At 38.5% G+C, this 20,060-nt stretch overlaps 4 protein-coding genes across 7 annotated transcripts; 2 read left to right on the top strand and 2 right to left on the bottom strand.

Annotated features, from left to right (window-relative positions):
- The first annotated feature begins 380 nt into the window (after positions 1-380).
- LOC105194710 lies at positions 381-9,980 on the top strand. Of its 2 annotated transcripts, XM_026130779.2 has the most exons (10): positions 381-5,014; positions 5,246-5,490; positions 5,561-5,738; positions 5,957-6,120; positions 6,815-6,996; positions 7,519-7,630; positions 7,716-7,898; positions 8,876-9,118; positions 9,261-9,385; positions 9,452-9,980. In XM_026130779.2, exons 1-9 carry the CDS (start codon positions 1,978-1,980, stop codon positions 9,339-9,341), a joined length of 4,425 nt encoding a protein of 1,474 aa, XP_025986564.1. In that variant the 5' UTR covers positions 381-1,977; the 3' UTR covers positions 9,342-9,385; positions 9,452-9,980. The 2 variants fall into 2 exon arrangements, with proteins under 2 accessions (XP_025986564.1, XP_025986563.1); XM_026130778.2 differs by having other exon boundaries at positions 9,261-9,980.
- Positions 9,621-14,833, bottom strand: LOC105196728 (39S ribosomal protein L10, mitochondrial). Of its 2 annotated transcripts, none has more exons than XM_026130780.2 (3): positions 14,674-14,833; positions 10,061-10,576; positions 9,621-9,978 (listed from the first exon to the last, which is right to left on the bottom strand). In XM_026130780.2, exons 1-3 carry the CDS (start codon positions 14,693-14,695, stop codon positions 9,752-9,754), a joined length of 765 nt encoding a protein of 254 aa, XP_025986565.1. In that variant the 5' UTR covers positions 14,696-14,833; the 3' UTR covers positions 9,621-9,751. The 2 variants fall into 2 exon arrangements, with proteins under 2 accessions (XP_025986565.1, XP_011161104.2); XM_011162802.3 differs by lacking the exon at positions 14,674-14,833 and adding an exon at positions 10,671-10,928.
- On the bottom strand, positions 11,031-14,468 carry LOC105194695 (partitioning defective 3 homolog). Its single transcript, XM_011159755.3, has one exon. It carries the CDS (start codon positions 14,014-14,016, stop codon positions 11,131-11,133), a length of 2,886 nt encoding a protein of 961 aa, XP_011158057.1. The 5' UTR covers positions 14,017-14,468; the 3' UTR covers positions 11,031-11,130.
- Positions 14,834-15,860: 1,027 nt separating the features above from the next.
- On the top strand, positions 15,861-19,287 carry LOC105194694 (UBX domain-containing protein 4). 2 transcript variants are annotated; one of them, XM_011159754.3, is made up of 7 exons: positions 15,861-16,077; positions 16,278-16,412; positions 16,557-16,996; positions 17,062-17,334; positions 17,416-17,721; positions 17,798-18,033; positions 18,252-19,287. In XM_011159754.3, the coding sequence occupies exons 1-7, from the start codon at positions 15,996-15,998 to the stop codon at positions 18,385-18,387; spliced, it is 1,608 nt and encodes a 535-aa protein (XP_011158056.1). In that variant the 5' UTR covers positions 15,861-15,995; the 3' UTR covers positions 18,388-19,287. The 2 variants fall into 2 exon arrangements, with proteins under 2 accessions (XP_011158056.1, XP_011158055.1); XM_011159753.3 differs by having other exon boundaries at positions 17,416-17,727.
- Positions 19,288-20,060: the final 773 nt, after the last annotated feature.

Genomic DNA, 20,060 nt, shown 5'->3' with positions numbered 1-20,060 from the left:
TATTTTAATTATTAGAGATAATCATTCATAATTTTATAAAGGTATATTATCATGTATAAATTTAATTATTATTTATTTTTAGTTCACAGAAAAGCTTTGAAATCTACGATCGCATATTATATGTCTGTATTTAAAACATGATACTCACTGAATTGTATTTTGTTTGCAGGTTTATTAAATTCTAAAGAAAGTTAATTAGTCTTGCTAAATAGTATATATCATACGTAGATATATAGAGCATATTTTCAAATTATTGAAATTTACAATTAAAAAATTTAACATATCAAATATATGGAAATTTATTAGATTTCTTTATGCTTGACTACAGTATCGCTTTGCCTGCTATTTCTACAAGGAGTTCCGCGTATTTTTAGAGAACGCAGTCCGAAATGCGCGGTCGTGATGTGCAAACCGCGAGTTTATTTTCGGTGAAAATCCTACATGGTGCGGGACAGCAGCCGATCAGCTTAAAAAAAGCGTGTGCCTGTGTTGCGTGTGGATTTTTCAAGGCCGCAGAGAAAGCTTTCCGGGGCCATTGTATCGTGTCGCGTTTTCGGAATTTTGTCAAAACTCAGACTCACGCTCGCTGATTCACCCGACGATGAAGAGTCACGCGCCGCCACAGAGGCAGCGCCTGCCTGGTCACTGCTTCACTAGTCCATGCCCTCTTGTGAGATTAGTCAAATCCAAAAATAATACCGCGCAACGCATCGCGATGCAAATGAACACGGCAATGTAAATTAGACCTTTTAAGTTCTCCCGAATTTAAGATCCAGTGTCTGGTGTAACAGCATTGTGCTATCGAGCACAGATAATGCCTATAGAATTATTAGGGAAATAAATACAATTGAGAAATACCGTACGAGCACAGCAATCTCTTCGAGAGAACTATATTTATTCAATGCCTTGAAGATTTCCAATCGACCAACTATTAATATGCTTCATCGTGAAAATAAAGATGCTGACAGTTTATATATATGCAATATATATAGCAAGCTGTGAGACTTGTGATTTGAGATATAAAAATAATGTCGCGTCAGCATCTTTCATAACAGCGATTTGATAGGTTGTTAAATCGACAAGTAATGAACGAGACGACGAACAAGTCACCTACAATAGCTCATAATAATTATTTTGCTCAATATAATTGTTAACGTATTATTGTGCTTCCAAGACGAACTAAATCAACCGTACATTCTCTGAGAAATATTCATCGTTCTTACCCATACTTTTCCATTAGTTCAAATATTTCAGATGCAGGCGTTGTTAAAATACAGAAACGAAAGCTATGCTGCGCACGGAATCGCATATCACTTTCAATCAAAAACATTTCAACGTCGACTATAGCCCTCAGGCAGCCGCACAATGGTATTTTTTTTCACGAAGCTGTGCATTAAAAAAATCGCGCAGCATGTTAGCCCGTATTTCTCTGTTTTGATTTTGGGCCGGTGGCGCGCGGTGTGCAAAGTGGACTTGAAAATAACCCCGTGAGGAGAGATCACCCGATCTATTAATAGTTAACCGACGTGAGTATCTTTGTCGCCGGTTCGGCATCGACTACGCGCGATTCGGCCGCAAAATCCGCCGATACAGTCCACGCGCGTGCACGTGTGTCGTCGTCCGAAGACGTCGTCGTCGCGATGCCAGCTGACACCTCCGTCCGCTGGTGAAGTCTCAGCAGTAGACGGAATCTCGACGCAAATGAATTAGGAGCTGCCAGTTAAGTGCGAGAGAACGAAGCTCGGGAGTGAAGAAGAGGAAAGAGGGGGCGCCTACGGCAAACGTCCGTCTATCCGACGGACATGACCGTCGTCGCGAGACTCCCCGATTGGGCCGTCGAGATTTTTGGCGTTCGCGTATAGCAGAAACTGGAAGGAACTTAAAACCGCGTTTCGAGTGAATCTAAATAAAGAACTATGCAGCGCGACGGCTGAGGCGGGGCGCGGTGCCTCGGGATACGTGAGAGAGTGAGTAAGAATGGTACAGCAAGCCGCATACAGCAACGAGACGAACGCATCCCTCAATGGCGTACAGAACGGCGACCGGAAAGGAGGAACGTCCGGTACCATCGTCGCAACAGACGCGGTGGTAGCGCGTGGTGCTGTCGATGGTGATACGACTTCCCTGACACGCGGCAGTAGCAGTGGCAGTGGCGGTGGCAGTGGCGGAGGTAGCAGTGGCAGGTTCTCCTTGTTCAGGTGGTTCAAGCGAAATCGCGATTCAACCGTGGAGAAACGACGGCGAACGAGCGCGAGGCCGGACGACGATGGCGTCGTCCGACGACGTAGCAGCATCTACTCCAGCGTGGAAAGCGTAGACACCTTTTACAGCACCACCACGGTTCGCAGCTTCGCGTTTCACACGGGAACTTTGGACCGTTGCAACGTGCTATCTCTGGATATACTTAAGCAAGCGGCCGAGGTTGGTCCGTTCGCCGCCGGAGCATCAAAGGCGTATCTAGGTAACAAAGAGAACAACGCCTTGCCGGCCGTCGCCTGCACGTTGCCGATTAACGTACACTCCAGGAGACGAGACATCACCACCAGATACTCGCTGCAACCGGCGACGACCTTTAGCTCGTGCGGGAATTTTCTAACGACTGAGAAGAACTTGCCGAGTTCGTCGAGAAGATTCGATGAGAGCGCGAGAGCCAGTTATAATGGGTCTGTACGACGACGGGTTCACGTGAAGGGAAAACGGAGAGCACCCAATCCTCCCGACGCGATCGTGAAGGTCGATGTACGCGAAACGCCATCGAGAAACAGCAATAGACGCAAGCGACGGGCGCCGCGACCTCCTGAAAAAGCGACCGTGGAGCAGTCGAAACTTGTCACCGATGGCGGCAGCATGGAGATAGAAGAGCGGAAGGATGGCGACGAAGGGCAGTCAATCAGTAACGATACGCTAATTCTTCAGGGCGGTATGTTGCTGTCAAAGAAGGAAGTTTGCGGCAGTCCAAAGGCCGCGAAAAAGAAGACTAGCGACGCGGGAACGTCCAGTGTTCTTCAGGAAAGAGCCCAGAGTCCCATTGGTACCCTAAACGCCATGCCTCGACCTTGGTACAAACGCAGCGTCTTCGATTCTCGCGACTCTGGAACATCCAAAAGAGGCACCGTCTTCCGAGGTCCTACGACGTCTGCCGAAATGAAGGACGAATGCGTTGGAACAAATATAAATTTTTCTCCGAGCTATTCCATTGATGCTTCACTATCAAGGTTTTTCCATCGCGGTGAACGGCAGAGCGATAGTAGAAAACGACAGGAAGCTAAACGGAAATCCGGCTTATCCATCCTGACGAACATCAGCGAGCTGGATAAAGAAGCGGCGGCGATCGTGCAGGAAGAGCAGGCGCGAGCACGGGCGTCGATGTTGCTAAAGACTTCAAAATTTGCTGATGAGTTCGAAAGGAGGAATGACGTCAACGAGGAACTCGTTCAAGACATGGTCACGTCGGCGATCGAGAACTCATCACCTAGACGAGGCACGCGCGCGTTAATCTCAAAGTTCAATGCCATCAGCAATATCACTAAAGTCACGGTCAACTCTAATTTTTTTGCTAAAAAGGATCAGCCAGATTATAAGCTTGATCGTGATGCAATGAGAAACAGCAGGTTCGAACAGATCGGAGATTGGAGGAATCAGAGATTCTCGGTCCAACAAGATCTCGGTCAAAGCGTCCGCGTTGATAAAGATATCTCCAAGTACTTTTTGCCGCAGCAAAGATCATCGAGAAATAGAATTGAATCAACGCATGCGGACGTAAAATCAGTAGATATCAAAATTACCTCTAGCAAAGAGCAGAATGATCAGCTGATGAAGGACGCATCTAATAGAATATCAATATTACAAAGTCAGCTCGCTGCGAATCGCGCGAATGAATCTTTAACTACTCAGAAGGATGTCATATTTCCGGAAGAAAAGATTAGATCGCGACAGGAAATTGCTAAAGAAATAAAAAGTAAAGACTCGCCGAGATTAAACGAAACAAGAAAAAAATTTCTACTTTCCCGTGCTCGTAACTTAACTGAAAATACAGAAACCGCGTTATTTCCCCTCAGAGAAAAGGCGGAGGGGGTGCAGAAAGAATTTTCGGACATTTTCGACGAGATTGATCGACAGCTGCGTTCTAGAGAGTTCAAACGCATCGAACGGAGACCAGCAGCCGAATCTGACAGTGTCAGAGACAAAGTTCCAGAAGATGAAGGCGTATCAAGTAAAGTGGCCAAAGTGCTCGATATCTTGGTGGAAGCCGAGAAGGATGGTAAAACGAGATCCGCGATACAACCGGAAAGATCGATGCAAGACAAGGGAGTGTCGCATTTGATTGATTCAGATCGAAAGGCGAAGTCCAGCAAGACAAAATTAACTCCTCTCAATACCGTCGAGGACCCAATTACTGCAGATTTGAAGGAGATGTTGAAGGAGATGAAGCATTCGTTACCGAAACGGCCCAAATCGAAGAAGACTGTGTCAAACGATGGCGACGTTCTCGAAAAGGCTGTGAAGCGTTCACCCGTACCTACAAACAAGACGTCCTACATTGCCTCCGTCACGGCGACAAGAATGGCAACAACGTCGTCGAACGATTACGAGACAGATAAGCAAAAGGTGTCCTCGTCAGCGCAAACCAGTGGAAATATCCGTAGATTAAATCAGCCTTCCACTTCCGCCGAGCAACCGTCTACATCGGGATGGAAACACGACAACGTGCTATACAGAACTTCTGGCAAAGGTTCGGTCCTTGGAAAGAATACTTTCCAACTGATACGACCACGCGATTTCGCCGAGATAGAAGCTATGAAGACCACGAAGGAGGTGTGCAAGGAAAACACTTATGCCAATGTGATAGAATCGTCACTGTACGCCAATACTCACGTTCCACCCCTATCGCCGAAACAACGATCGGATCCAACGACGTCTAAAGATATTTCGCAAAGTAGTCATCCTGAAGAGCAGCCCAATGTTGCAAATGAGAGTAAAATCATATTGAACGATGATGAGCTTACAAATGAAGGTAATATCGCAAGATACAGTCACTAAAACTACAGTGTGACGACAAACTATCTATTTGGAGAATAGAATTTCTTATATATATTTATTCTAAATAAAAAAGAGATCAAATATATAAATAAATAATTCTCTTAAAAAAATTTTTAAAGAATCAACTATTTTTAATTAACTTGTCTTAAGTTAATATATTTTTTTTAACTATAGAAAAAACTTGACGACGTGATTATTTTTGCAGACGATAATTCAACAGCGAGGAACATGAATACTCTGGCCATAAATCGATTACTAAGAAAGCTGGAAGCGGCCATCGCGTCGGGTCATCATCAGCAAGCGGCGGGATTAGCGAAGGAATTGGCAAGGCTCAAAATCCATTGTTCCGTGATACGACAGCGTTCGGCGGCGCGTTTGAAGGATCAGTCGATTAAAGTCAATATGTATATCGAAGACAAACTCGCTCACCAAGGACCCATACCACTTCAGGTAAGTAACCGATACTGACGGTTGCTCGATATGCAAACAAAACGTTTCATGGACCGGGCTGTGATAACAGCTGCCGACGAGAATGACGGTAGCCGAGCTGAAGACAAAGATACATACGGAGTTTGAGATACCCACGAACGTGCAGCGATGGATCATTGGGAAAAACTTGGCTGATCACGACGGAGCTACTCTCGACGAGTTACACGCAGTGGATGGTTTACCCGTGTTTCTTTATCTCGTAGCACCTGGTAATTTGATTTGTTCGATTGAATATGAATCCTATTTAGATTAAGTAAAAATTTTCCACATTTTTTTTATTTGATAGCCTATTTTTTTATTCTAAGTCAGCAGAAAATTATTTTAAATATAATATATTTATATTAATGATTAATTATTATAAGAAATCTAATTTTAATATTTATTCTTTTTTCTTAATTATAAATTATAATGTACTGTAATTTTGTAGAATTGCACGTCGACAATGCAGCGCAAACGAATAAACCACAGCCAGTAGAGGAAGTTTCTGAGGAATTACCACAAGAACCACCAATGGAAGCCTTGCAAACAATCGAAGAAAAGCAAGAAACTAAAGAGACAGATGAAATAATACCGGCAGCAAACGAGAATCAGGTAACAAATATATATCGATCATCTCAATAAAATTTTACTTATTAAGACTACAGTTCTGAATGCTTCGTAATGTTCAATTGACCAATCAGATGCTTTGAAGTGTAAATTTCTTTGTTCTGATTAATCAATCGAACACTTCGAAGTATTCGTAGTAAAGAGCCGGTCTCACCAATTTCGATTAGCTTAATCGACCGATTAAATTTATGGATCGCCAACTACAAAAGTTACTGATTTTCTCCAACTTAATTTTAATTAATTATTAATTTAAAGTATTATATTTTATTACGTGGTTTTACATAAAATTATAATTGACAGACAAATGGACGAAGAAAAGAAAATAATACGATCAATTTTAAATTATTTAGTTGGCTATTCTTAAATTTAATCAATCGATCAAACTAATCGGAAATAGTGATACCAGTCCTGAATGATTTAAATAGACGCTACTCGTGGTCTTGTTGATCTTCATTTGTTTATTGGCTAGTTACATAACTAAAAGGTTTGTTCGCGATGCTCGAAATCTCTAAAAAAAATTGCATTTAAAATAAGATGAAAACATATTCAGGCGTTAGAGAGAGAGAGAGAGAGAGAGAGAGAGAGAGCGAAGTTGTTGAGTGTAAAAAGTGCAAGCAATGCGACAGACCTACAAAGGAAGATATGTAATGTACGTTTTGATGTGCTTGTGCGACAATAGCAAGAAACGGCGGAGACAGACATGTCGGAAGACATCAAGATAGGACGATACGAAGAACTGATATCGTTGGAGAACTGGGATGTCATTCCGAATTCTGAGCCAATCGAGTGTCCAATATGTTTCGTTACATATGGTCCACGCGAAGGTGTAATTCTGAGGGATTGTTTACACATGTTCTGCAGGTAGAACCCTTTAATCTGCTGCACATCCCAGCTTTAATTACTGCTTAATCCATTAAGTACAGGGACCAATTTCAGTAGCCGTATCGTGTTTCTGCATAGATGTTTTCCCTGTATAGATATAATCTACAATAGATCGCTTTCGCTCATAGCTGCTCGCTACAATCGCCTATGTCGATTCTAATTTATCCTAGTGAAATGCATTTAGCTGGCTCGAGCTATGTCTAGATATGTATGTATTACGTATTAAACCGCGATGCATCACAGATATATTTATCTGCTCTATAATACGCTGATGCATACACATTAGTACATTACTAATGCGACAATTGCGCTGCCGCGAAACACGATTGTAAGCACGAATATCTATATAGATTCTGTACAATGAACTTTGTAAAAAAAGAAAAAAAAAGACGTAATAACTAACCCAGTTACGTTTTTCACTTGTCTGTTGTTTTATTAACCAAGAAAAACGTGTGTAAATTGTATTTTCACGTATGATGAATTTTTGTCTAATATCTATAGACCGTGTATTGCCAATACAATCGCGTACTGCGAAGAAGCGGAGGTAAAATGCCCATACAGAGATCCCGACTATACGTGTGAATCGACTCTTCAAGAACGCGAGATCAAGGCGGTGAGCTTAAGTTTCTTTTACTTAAAGATTACTCGACCCAAGTTTTAATAAAGTTTGAGATGATCCTCTTATTGTTTACGCCTAGCTCGTTGAGCCGGAAGTTTATCAGCAGCACCTCGCGAAGTCGATCGCACAAGCGGAGAACAATGCCGGAAACAAGGCTTTTCACTGCAAGACACCAGACTGCCCTGGTTGGTGCATTTACGACGATGATGTGAACAATTTTTTGTGTCCTGTGTGCGAAGCTAATAATTGTCTTACCTGTCAGGTGAGCGTTACTCATATAAAAAAAAGAGATAAATTTAGGAAAACAAATATACAATATATTTAGAAATAAAAATATTAAATATATATATATGCGAACTCTTTCGATGTGCGATATTAATAAAACAGTGCACAAAATTTTACGCTTTAAAAGAGCGTTTCAGCATTTAAAAATATAAATTTGAAATACATGAAAATACTCGAAAATCTGCGGAGAAAACTTTTATGTCGTCTTTTCTCATTTTCATAAATGTAATTGCTAGTTTTTAATTTTAACTGCAAGTGCATAAAATATCAGCAACGTGTTTATTAAAATTGACATGATATTTAATTGAGAATGAAAATGTTAAAAAATTTTATTCATCTCTCTTTTTTCTTTCTCGTATTGCAGTACAAAAATATATAACGAAATAAGCCAATACGAATTGATACTGGATGTCGTGTGTGTATATATATATATATACATACATATATATATATATATATATATATATATATATATATATATATATATATATATATATATGACAATTTTATTATTACACTCTCTAATTCATGTGAACCGCATATTTAAAACGGTTTTAAAATACAGTTCTTACATGAAGGCGGAATTCGTAATATAACATTAAATTTAGCATAAATTAAATTGCTCAATTTAATGTGTTACATTGCGGATTCAATCTTTATGTAAGGACTGTTTTAAGACCAATAGATATGTGGCGCACAGTTTGCATGGGAGGACGGAGGGCTGCAGATTATAATAATAAAATTAAATTATTATATACACATGAACATTCAATGTCAGCTTGTTGTCATTATTTCGTTATATATTTCTGATTTAATTCATCTGAGCTTAATTTCTTTCAATTTATTTATATTACAGTATAAATTTAATGACGCTTATAAGAATCAAATGAGATCGATTTATAAAATAACCAAAGATTTTCAATATAATAAAAAGCATAAACTCTGATTTTGAAGGTCGTTCACACTGGGAAGAATTGCAAACAATATCAGCAAGAATTACAGTTTTCAAAAGAAACCGATCAGGAATCTAAAAGAACAGCAGCAATGCTCAAAGAGATGGTAGATAAAGGAGAGGCACTTACGTGTCCTACATGTGCCGTCGTTCTTATGAAGAAATGGGGCTGCGACTGGCTAGTTTGCTCCATGTGCAAAACGGAAATATGTTGGGTAACCAGAGGACCGCGTTGGGGGCCGGGAGTAAGTATTAATTTATTTTCTGCAATTTATTAGGATTTCTAGAAGAGCTTATATGGACTCTAACGAGCGTAAACTTGTTAACAATTAACAACATCGTTATGTTCTACGACCTTATTGATCGTGTTCTCGTTGCTTGTCGTAGGGTAAAGGGGACACATCCGGTGGCTGCAGATGTGGTGAGAACGGAGTCAAGTGTCATCCCCGTTGCAATTACTGCCACTAAAGAACATGACAACTGCCATGATAATGGATAACGCAAAGTTTACGGTGACAATGAGATGTCCTAGAAATGCTTTTATATCGTTAATTAATACTGACACAAATAATTTACAGACCCGATGCGACGTACGAAGATCTTTTATACGTGCGTTTAGTATAAGCTTAGACCTCGATAAATCGGTATGCAATAGGAGTTGTATGCTTGCTCAATGATTATTATCTTATCGCGGCACCATCCTCGATAGGATTGAAAGTGAGATTCTAATAAAAAGAGGAACACACCTAACTTTGTATCAATACTTCTTATTTTTATCTCAAATACAAAGAGTGTAGGGAAATAAATCATACTTTACTTAAAGCTTTCGATAAATCTAAGATGTATAATAAATTATCGATACAAGCAATTTTTGTAATTTATACAGGCACCGATTCTCCGTTCTCGCCGGAAGTTGTTTCATCTGTACCGATCTGTTTTAATCGAGCGACTAACGTGGACTGATGATGCGTGAGCTGCTGATTTAAGTTGTTACCGCCTGCGTTCTGTAGCAATTGAACAAGATGAACTCGCGATGATGTAAGATCCATTTTGCCGTATCTCAAAAAGTCCTCCTTATTCAATACACGTCCTTCTAGTATACCCGCTGTAAAAAAAAAACCATTTACTATAATTTATTTCTTCATTTTAATACTTTTTAATTGCCATTTTAATGTGAGATTACTTACCTAATAAAATAACTTGTGGAAACTTTTTAACAATTTTTTCAAAGGCAACGACGTTTACATCAGAACCAAATACAATGGAAAATTTAGACGAGTATAATGGCATTGTTGCAGAATAAGGTGAACCCTTCAATGCTAATTTCACAATATCTCTGCTATATCGTTTATAGTACATATTTGCCCTCTTTAATGGAACTTTGAGTTCAAACTCGTCCTCTGCTGTCATAGAATTCTGATGGCAAATGGCAATCATTTTGGAATTGTCAAACCAATTGCGGACCTCACGTGCTAGTATTCTTTGGTAAGGATTACATTTTTCTTTCTTTTTCTCCGCACTCTTCTCTGCTTTTTTGCATAATTCCTCTAATTTCTTGCCTTTATTTGGAAACGGATAAAAAGGCGTTAGAAATTCGTTTACCATTGCCCTCAGATAATGCGGCGCTCTAGGTTTTTGTATATTAATTTTGCCTCGAAAACGCTTCTGTTGATAAAGGATTGTGTTTGGAGTAATCTGTAATGCTGAAACATATAATAGAAAATATCATTGAATTATAATGAAAAATTAATAATAGAGGAAAAGGAAGTCGATCGAGAGTTAAAAGATTATACCTACCACCGTGACTTTTGTGATTTTTTTGTGACCATTTATCCTTGATGTCAATTGATTTTATAAATTTAAGATTCTATAGGTACATATTAAGTCGACAACGACGGAAATATATTTCGGAATTTTGAATTAATTTAGCAGCAGATAATTCCTCCTTTGGAATTATTAACTATTTAATTTGGAATTATTAAAATTCCAGTATTGAATAAACTACATGTATAATACTTATATTGTAGTAAGTACATGATCCGTATTAATTAAAGACAAGTACAAAATCATATATACAGAATTAATTACTTTCTTTTAATGATATAAGGCACTTTGGAACAGATCGTATATATATGTATAGATAAAATATATATTTATATATATATGCAAAAATGTGTATATATTTGCAGATGCGTGATGTGTATATGTATATATAATTTACTTATGTAGAATTTTTGCATTTATATTGTCTTTGCATTTATGCGATATAACTGATCCTTCCGCTGCAGTAATTACTAGTTTCGTGCCTTGCTTCTATACTGTCTCCAAAATTAAGTGATTTTCTATTCCTATTCAATCGGAGTATCGATCGAAGGCCGTTTTTCTTCCGCTTATATCGATCATCTAATGCTGAATTGAGAGAAGCCTGTTTTACATCCCCGCGACTGTTCGAGAAACCTTCTCGTTCGTCTTTGATATTATTGCTACTCGTAACTTCGCTATGCACATCGTCTACGAGCCAATGCTTCTTCGGCGAAAGAAACTTATTGTTGCATCCGGGTATAGTGTACATATATTCTGATTGAGCAACATCAACAGACTTTTCATAGTGTTTCACATTATTATCGGTACTTGTATTTCCAGCTAAGGCTCCTTTACTTGTATGTTTCTCAAAGTTGTTCGATTTGCCGCTCCTCTTCGAATAATCTCCCAAGTCGCTTGAGTGATTACTCGTCTGGTTGATCGATTTCTGGTTGGTTTGCTCCGCGTTCTTATTTTCTCTACCTTCACGCAACTTTTTATTTCTCTTATAAGTATCCGTGTTTTTTGCATCAAGCGCAGCGTGTCGTTTCTCAGACATGCTCTGTCTGCCAAGAGCATCGCGAGAAAACTTATTTGACGAAGAATTCAATTCTTCCAAAGATAACTGACTGTCGTACGTAGGATCTCCGGAATACTGGCTGTCCTTATCCTCGGTATTTCGTTTGACGTCGTTTCCTTGAGAACCGTCATTATTAGATTCTTCTAACAATACTGCTTCAATTCGATCATCGCGCGATCCTATAATTTTCTTTACATTATTGATAGGCTCTATCCATGTCTTATTGGTAGCAAGGCAATAACTTTCGTTCCTCAAGCTATTCTTGCTATATTGCTCCGTTAGTCTATCAATGACAGGATTCCATGGTGAAGCTGTTACGCAAGACAATAATCCTCCATTATCCAATACGTCGGTTTGAGAATTCAAAGTGTTTTTCTCTTTGACTATACCCTCATTCATTTTCGTAGAATCTGATATGTATATGCTGCTAATGGATTCCGGCTTATGGTGAGATTGTAAATTATCTACAGTATTTTTCTCACTTGTGTCATATGATGACACCCTCCTAGCTATTATAAGATTAATCACACCAGTTAATGAGCTGTCTGTGTTGAGCATCGCCCTCCTTAAAGTCTCCATCGCGTCAGCATTAGACAATCCCAGCAAAGATACGCCGTTAACTCTGAGCAATTGATCATTGGTCCGCAAGCGACCGTCCCTGGATGCTGCACCCCCGTGGATAACACTCTTTATAAAAATACCTAAGTCCATATTGGTGTTATCATCGGAACTGTTGGTCTTGCCTTTAACACTGACGCCTAGACCAGCCTTCTCGGAATCGTGTACCGGTATATCTAAGTTCATTATCACGCGATTCTTCCGTGGAGATAAGACGACTTCCTCGGAAGCTTTAACCGGTTTATACGTGCACTTCTCATAACTCTGAGTGTTCACTTTATCATGTATCTCATTCTTTTTCGTCGGTGATCTATTTAATGCATTCCAGTATTTCGAATTATCCATTACTTCAGCAGCTGGGGGAGCAGATGTCGCTATACCCTGAGAATCTGGAATGTTTGAAGAAATCTCCTCTTGACGCGATACCATCATCCTTACTTTACCACCAGCAGGAATACTTCTGAGCAGTGCCACGACTTCCGACTGGCTTTTGCCAGTCATTTCCTTATTATTTACCTCTAGCAACCTATCACCTGGTCTCAATCTGCCATCTTCCACCGCAGCACCTTTTGGTAAGATATTTTTAATATATATGGGACAGTGTCCTCCAGCAGGATTATCACGTGTGGTGACACTGAATCCTAAGCCATTACTCCCTTTTACTAATTCTATTTCTATCATCCGTCCAATTTTTCTAGTGTTTGCAGTCTGCAGAAGATTGTAGTTGCTACATTGGAGTCTTTTAACGTTCTCGTCGCCTTCTGTCTTCTCCGATCCACCGCTGGTGTTTCCATGATTTTTATGCAAAGATTTCTCGCTCCTCGCCTTCTTCTTATGTTTAACAACAGATATTTTTAAACAAGGATCATTCATGCATGTCCTAAAGATCTCTTGGACCTTGGAAAATGGTATGTGCAACAAATTGTGACCATTGATTTTTATAATATTGTCATGCAAGTCGATTTGCCCGTCCCTGGCAATGCGGCCATTCGGTTCGATACCTTCAACCCTGAGTCCTTGATCGTTGCCTAGTAAGTCGTAACATGGCACCACGTGGAGTCCCAGTGGCCCTGCCTCATTTTTTATCACTATCTCTCGCACCTCTTGATTTCTAGATTCAATGTTATTACCAAATTCATATAAAGCCTTGGAATCTTGACCTAAAGGTTCCCTACGTCGGGACTCCCTGGGTAGGGATTGAGCAGAGTACGTTGTGAGAGAAGGCTCCCTCGTAGACAATGCGTGCATCGACAAACGCTTGGTGCTTTCTCTCTTAATACTAGTGGACATTGAGGAATGGATATCAGAATAAGCTTGCTCCTTGCCGTCTCTATGGAAAAAGTCGGGACTGTTGGTGCCAACCGAGCTTGCGCCATCCCCACCAACGTGATTGACATCGGAGCTGGCGAAATGAGCCACGATCTGCTCTCTGTCGTCGGCTACGTCGCACAATCTGTCGTCCGGGTCCAGCAGGCCGCCTCCAGTCAGGGAGGACAGGCTGTTGATGGTCAGAGTGTTATCACTCTTGCCAGTGGCCTTTTTGTATCTCAGGATGGCCTCGTGCATCAGATCCTTGACCAGCAAGGTTCCATCTCCGCACGGGACCACCACCCTGACGTTGTCGAAGCACACGGTTACTTTCATACTTGCTCCGATTTCATATTACACGCGAAGAAATGCGCGAAGCACACGCGGATATGTATCAAGGATTTACGCGTCAATGGCGAGATCACGCCAAACTTTCTTGTTCGCCCGTTCGTCGGCGAGGCGTGCGATATGCCGTCGCACGTGCTTCGGAATGTAGCGTGTGTCGTGGGATCGACGTGGGCGACGCGATTATCGCGTGTTATTGGAGTCGCACCTCTCCATATCTCGGGGATATGATTCACGTACGCGGCGCGTCGGCACGTCGCGACCTTTGGCAATGATACGGTCGCGTTTCGCGTTCGAGGGCCGAGCCTGGAGGGACACGACGGCTCGCCGAGAAGCCCGCGAGCGTTGGAGTCGCGGCAAGATAACCGATAAGGTGGACGCGTACGCCCTAACTTTATCGCGACATCAAATATGTGGAATAGACGCACTCGCCATTACGACATTTTATTCCGTCGTTCCGTTTTCGTGGTTGCACGTCTGAAACGGCGGAATCTGAAACGGCGGAATCGGGTAATATGGCGGCGCACGCAGCAGACTGCCACACCACTACCACCACCAACCTCGGAAACCTCTACGTACCGAACGACACCTCGATTTTCGAACGACACGTGATCGTGCATGCTGAGGATTAATACAAGTTATGCATACCTTTTTTCAGAAACTGCGCCATTCCTGAGGAATATGTTCACTCAGTCGTATCGTGATAATAAAAACAATAAGAAATTCGTTTCCCGCAAGTTATCGCAACATCATTTACATAGCACAGACTACGGAGAAATGGTTCTAGTCCGCCGTTTCTTGTTCAGGTTATGTTTAAGCATGGACGCGTTTACAACGGCAGGTGCTCCGATTTTGTCCATATTAATAAAGGGACGTATCTACGTAGCGACAGCAAATGAATCACAAGTCCCGTGATGGAAATTGCTTCCGATTCTGATAAAAATTTTTCTCAGAATTTTTTAGACATTTTTTCATAATTTTTGTAAAAATTTCAGAATTTTTAAAAATTTTTGTTTAATTTTTTATATAACCGTAATTTAGGAAACTTCTCAGATTTTTTAATATAGGAACACTTCTAAAATTATATACATGCATTCTGAAATATTTAAAAAAAGGTTTTCTCAACATTATTTCAATTATATTTCATATAAAAATTTTGAAAAATTACAATTAAAATCTCAAACGAAGAGAATTGGTCAATCGGCCGAATGTTTAAATGTGATTTGCAAGTTTTATATTAATTGTATTAAATAATTTCAAAATACGTAAAGTTATCACGTGTAAAAAAAATTTTAGTTGTAATTATTTTTAGGACCATAAGCATACCGATCAATAATGTGGTTTTACGTTTTAAAATGCTACTAATACTAAAATTTTTTATGGTAATGGCTTTTATTTTTTACATTTTAAATTTTATTTAATTTATAATTTTCAATAACTGTGTACAAAAAATAGGAAACAAAAAATTTAATTACGATATAAAAATTTTTGTATACATCTTTGTATTAAATTTGGCTCATAACTGCTCATAACAAAGTTTTTATGAGCTTCCTCTGGAGAATAGTCCAGATTTGTCACCAATGCAAACATTGCAAATCCGGTTGAACAAAATAAAGCACTTTGTTTTCAATATTGACACATTTTAATCCTCTAAAATCTAAAATATTAAAATGCTAATTGGCAAATTGATATTCTATAATATTTATGTGTACGATGAATGAAAAACTCAAGCTTTAGTTTGGAGATAGAGATGAATCATGAAAATCATGAGTAGGATTTATTTCCATTATCACTATCATCAGATGGTACTGATGGTAGAGAGTGACGACTCATCATATGACCTAGCTGAACCTTACTCTGCATGAAACGTCAAATCTATCGCAAAATTTCTAGTGTTTCACTTCTTTATTACATCATCAATATTGTGCTAAAGAACATAAGGAAAGGAAGTGTACAAATATTCTAGTACAATGAAGTGGTTTGAGGGAAGTATTAACGAGGCGGTTGCGACGTCTAAATCGAGAAAGGCAGTTTTTGTCGTATTCATTGAAGGTGTGTAGTCACAGTTTTAGGTTAGCTCTGATACATTTACAGTTTAGTCTGACTCATCTAACTTCAAACCATGTGTTTTTAATCTAATGTGTCGATGTACGGGTGCATCACAATATGTGAAACATACAAAGTAGATACTTTAACAGATTAGTTATGTAAATTCAGACAGTCATACAGATGTGTTTTTCTTTTTCTTTTAGGAAAAGATGATACATCAGTGCAATTTGCTCAGACAATCGATGCTACAGAAGTCTCTTCTCGCCTGGAGCAAGAACATTTTGTAGCTATAAGATTAGAGAGTGGCTCCGAGTCTTACAGATTCTTTGCCCAGATCTGTATCCTTTTATATAATTTTTCTTTCTGCTTTTAATAGCTTTGTCTGGAATCAGACGCATTACCATTGTGCCACAGAGTCTTGTATTTAATAACTTTGTCTTATTCTTATCTTGAGAAATTTTTTCCTTAAATTTAACAATTAGATCAATTGGTACCAGTACCATCATTATTTTTTATTGGAGAAAATGGTACACCATTGGAAATTGTTGCTGGCAGTACAACTGCAGCTGAGTTAGCGTCCAAAATTGATAATGTGCTGATAAAAGCAGGGAAGAGTAACAAACAATCTTCATCAAACTTGATTGATGCAGAACAGAAATCTGCAGCTACTAGTAGTAGCAGTAATAATAATACTGCTGATACTACTACATCTAATATAAATGATAATAACTCCAATCCAAATGCAAATTTAATTTCTGGTATAACAGAGTCTGTTACACCAGTAAATGTCTCACATAATGAAAATAATATCACGGAAGATACAGCAAAGGCTGTAACAGAGACTCAAGACAATAATGAAGCATCAGCGAAAACAAGTGCTGAAACTAACCAAGATAATCAAAATAAAACATTGACGCCTGATGTATGTAGATAAAGACATTAACATAATATTTGAATAAAAAAAATACATTTACCATACATTTTTAGGAAAAGGTTGAAAGAGCGCGACAGTTAATCGAACTCCAACGAAAACAACGACTAGAGGAGGAGCAGAAAAAGGAACGGGAACGCGAGATTGAACGTCGCAAGATGGGGCGCGATGTGCAAAAAATGCGGCAGATGCAGCAAGAGCTAGAGATAAAACAGGCTCATGAGGAAAGAATGCGAGAAAAGGCTGCAGAAGCTGCAGCCCGCGAAAAAGTTAGACAACAAATCGCTCAAGATAAACTAGAACGAAAACAGAAGGAGCTCGCTCTGCAGGTTAGCATTATTTTAATTATTGATTTTTATTTGACATTCAATTGAAATTAACTTGTGAGATGGTCTCGTTTTCTTTAACAGCAACAAATGCAGCAATCGCAGATTCAAGAGCAACCCAAGTATAATTCGGCATCGAATAATGCGACTACGACCAGAATTCAATTTAGATTACCATCCGGCAATTCCCATACAGGACAATTTGAACCATCCAACACTTTGCGCACTTTACGCACCTACGTGACCGAAAACATTGAATTACCTTTTCGACAATTCGCCATGTCAACATCGTTTCCCAGAAGAGAATTGACTAATGAGGAAAACGACAAAACCCTTCTGGAACTTGAATTGGTTCCAACCGCCGTTATTTTAATTCTTCCTTTGAAAAATGTAAATGTAAGTTTTTCTTCTATATAAAATATCGTATTTTTAATTACATTTATTTTATAATCTTATATGTTTCCAGTCTAATGTGACAACAGTGGTAACTTCGACACAAGACGTTGGATTCTTTTCTCGCTTCATATGGTCTTTTTTCACGCCCGTTATTCGTATTTACAATTATATAGTAGGTTACTTTTCCGGCACTAACGGAGACACGAATCAACAACGTGGCAACTCCAATAGTGATCCCGTAGAACCTACAAATAACCCCGACAGAGCTAGTTCACCGAATCGACGAAATGTAGTTCAATCTTCGGGGTAGGTTTCGCAATAAACATGTTAAACAATTTTTCTCTCTCTTTCTCTCTCATACACACACACACACACACACACACACATACACACACAAAAAGTGCGATTATAAACCTACGTATAATCACATGGTATTTTAATAGATTTAACAAATTTAAATTTCATCATTGTGTGAAATATATAATATTAAATATATTAAATAAATATTTTTATTCGTGATGCAGTTTGTTTAGAAGATACTTGGGTAATCAAGGAGGGACAACAATCAGAGCACAAGGGAATATACACAGACTACATTCAGGTGGGGATGATAATGATGAGAATAATACTTGGAACGGTAACTCTACACAGCAAATGTAAAATAAATGCAAATCTCGCTCCATTCACATTGCAAGGAGTCTCTATTCAATCAATTACTATCCCCATTATGTAAATTATTATGGTATAATTAATACATGACACTTTACTATTTGTTGTACAATGCTAAAACCTATTTGCAACATACTCCTTATTAATGCACAAGCATTTTTAATGAGCGAGTTGTCATAATGTTCACATGTTCGTCAGTAGCATTATGAGAATGAGTGTTTGTTAATGGATGTTTCACAATTTAGCAATAATGCATTATCTGGATCGTTATTATAATATAACGTTTATTATAATGCTATGAAATATGTAACAAATGCATTATAATAAATGCTTTATTCCGAGAAAAAGATCGTGGAAGTAACGTGCCACAAGTGATATATGGACCAAAAGATGAAAAGGTTCGTAAAAGATGAAAGGTTCGTAAAAACTGATATGCAAACTGCAAAAGTTTCGCGAATATCTTGATTTTAGATACTTGAAATTATAATACATCTATATAGGTTTATAAGTTTGACGATAATGTAAATTTCTTTCCTTTTTTAACAGATTTGTTTAATTTTGGATAACAATAGATTACCGTTTAACGCAATGAAAGGTGACGCTAAGTGGTTATATTAAAATTATATAATATACTTTATTAAAAATATATTAAGAATATTTATTATGTTTTTCATTATATTTAGTGATATAATGAGAATGTAATTATGAATTAAGATATAATTACACAGTCAAAATATGTAACTAAATATCGGAATTCGTATATGTAAATATCTTTAGGCAAAATTAATGATGTAATTAGGGTTGATTATTTTCTGGAGTTAGCAAGTGAACACAGAATATCAATGCTGCAGGCCTGTCTTAATGCCTAAATAAATACACAGGTTCATGATATTATTTCGTTTTTATTGAATTCAATCCTTTTCCATATACTTAACGTGAAACATGCATATATTATATTTATATAAAATTTATAATTATAGTACGAATATAAAGTTACAATGTGAACCCTTTTCACATGTCGAAATGCGACTCCAAAAATATGTTCAAGGCAAGAGAAAACAAACGCGTCAGAAACTTGTTCCGTGTTACATATCACGCGGCGAACGTGTTTAAGAGAAACGAAGATATATCTTAACTGTTGCACTCGCCACTCGCCAATTAAGCGTGAAATTAACAAACATTTTGGCTTACCAGCCATCGCAAAGGTTTCAATTTTCTGAATGTGAGAGGGCAGAAGTCTATCAAAGCGGTGCACTATACATTGGTAACATGATCTCGCCAGTCACACCCACTGACTGTTTCTAGAGAACACTGTCTGCGCTTCCCAAAATCCTTGCAATAAATCAATTAAAACGGCTCTCTGATTAAAGCAAATATTTTAAGGAATAATTCCATTAAAAAAATTATTTATTATCATAATTAAAGATTTTAAATCATATTTTATTAGTTCAAAAATTATTTAAGAAACGATTATTTGCACTAGAATTATAAGTAGATTGTTAAGAAGTTTGCTTCTAATAATATATTTTATTATCTTTATATCAATTTATCGTATACGTTACCATTAAAATACGATTGGTAATATAATCTTATTACAATTATAATTTATATCAAATGAAGAAGCAAGTACGCCGAAATGGCGGATATTCGCAGGGCGCTGCTTC

The sequence above is a fragment of the Solenopsis invicta genome, chromosome 11, assembly GCF_016802725.1.
Source record: "Solenopsis invicta isolate M01_SB chromosome 11, UNIL_Sinv_3.0, whole genome shotgun sequence".
NCBI classification, from domain to species: domain Eukaryota; kingdom Metazoa; phylum Arthropoda; class Insecta; order Hymenoptera; family Formicidae; genus Solenopsis; species Solenopsis invicta.
Note: the sequence above shows the minus strand (reverse complement) of the source record. Positions and strands in the feature narration are given on the sequence as shown.

Excerpts from the sequence above, each read along its gene's own strand:
- LOC105194695 (XM_011159755.3), bottom strand. The coding sequence starts at position 14,016 with ATGAAAGTAACCGTGTGCTTCGACAACGTCAGGGTGGTGGTCCCGTGC.
- LOC105194694 (XM_011159753.3), top strand. The coding sequence starts at position 15,996 with ATGAAGTGGTTTGAGGGAAGTATTAACGAGGCGGTTGCGACGTCTAAA. Across the intron at positions 16,413-16,556 it reads CAGATTCTTTGCCCAGATCT|ATCAATTGGTACCAGTACCA; the intron begins GTATCCTTTTAT and ends TTTAACAATTAG. Across the intron at positions 18,034-18,251 it reads AATGTAGTTCAATCTTCGGG|TTTGTTTAGAAGATACTTGG; the intron begins GTAGGTTTCGCA and ends TTCGTGATGCAG.
- LOC105194710 (XM_026130779.2), top strand. The coding sequence starts at position 1,978 with ATGGTACAGCAAGCCGCATACAGCAACGAGACGAACGCATCCCTCAAT. Across the intron at positions 5,739-5,956 it reads TCTTTATCTCGTAGCACCTG|AATTGCACGTCGACAATGCA; the intron begins GTAATTTGATTT and ends GTAATTTTGTAG. Across the intron at positions 6,997-7,518 it reads TGTTTACACATGTTCTGCAG|ACCGTGTATTGCCAATACAA; the intron begins GTAGAACCCTTT and ends TAATATCTATAG.
- LOC105196728 (XM_026130780.2), bottom strand. The coding sequence starts at position 14,695 with ATGGCGCAGTTTCTGAAAAAAG. Across the intron at positions 10,577-14,673 it reads GGCGCAGTTTCTGAAAAAAG|CATTACAGATTACTCCAAAC; the intron begins GTATGCATAACT and ends TATATGTTTCAG. Across the intron at positions 9,979-10,060 it reads TCCACAAGTTATTTTATTAG|CGGGTATACTAGAAGGACGT; the intron begins GTAAGTAATCTC and ends TTTTTTTTACAG.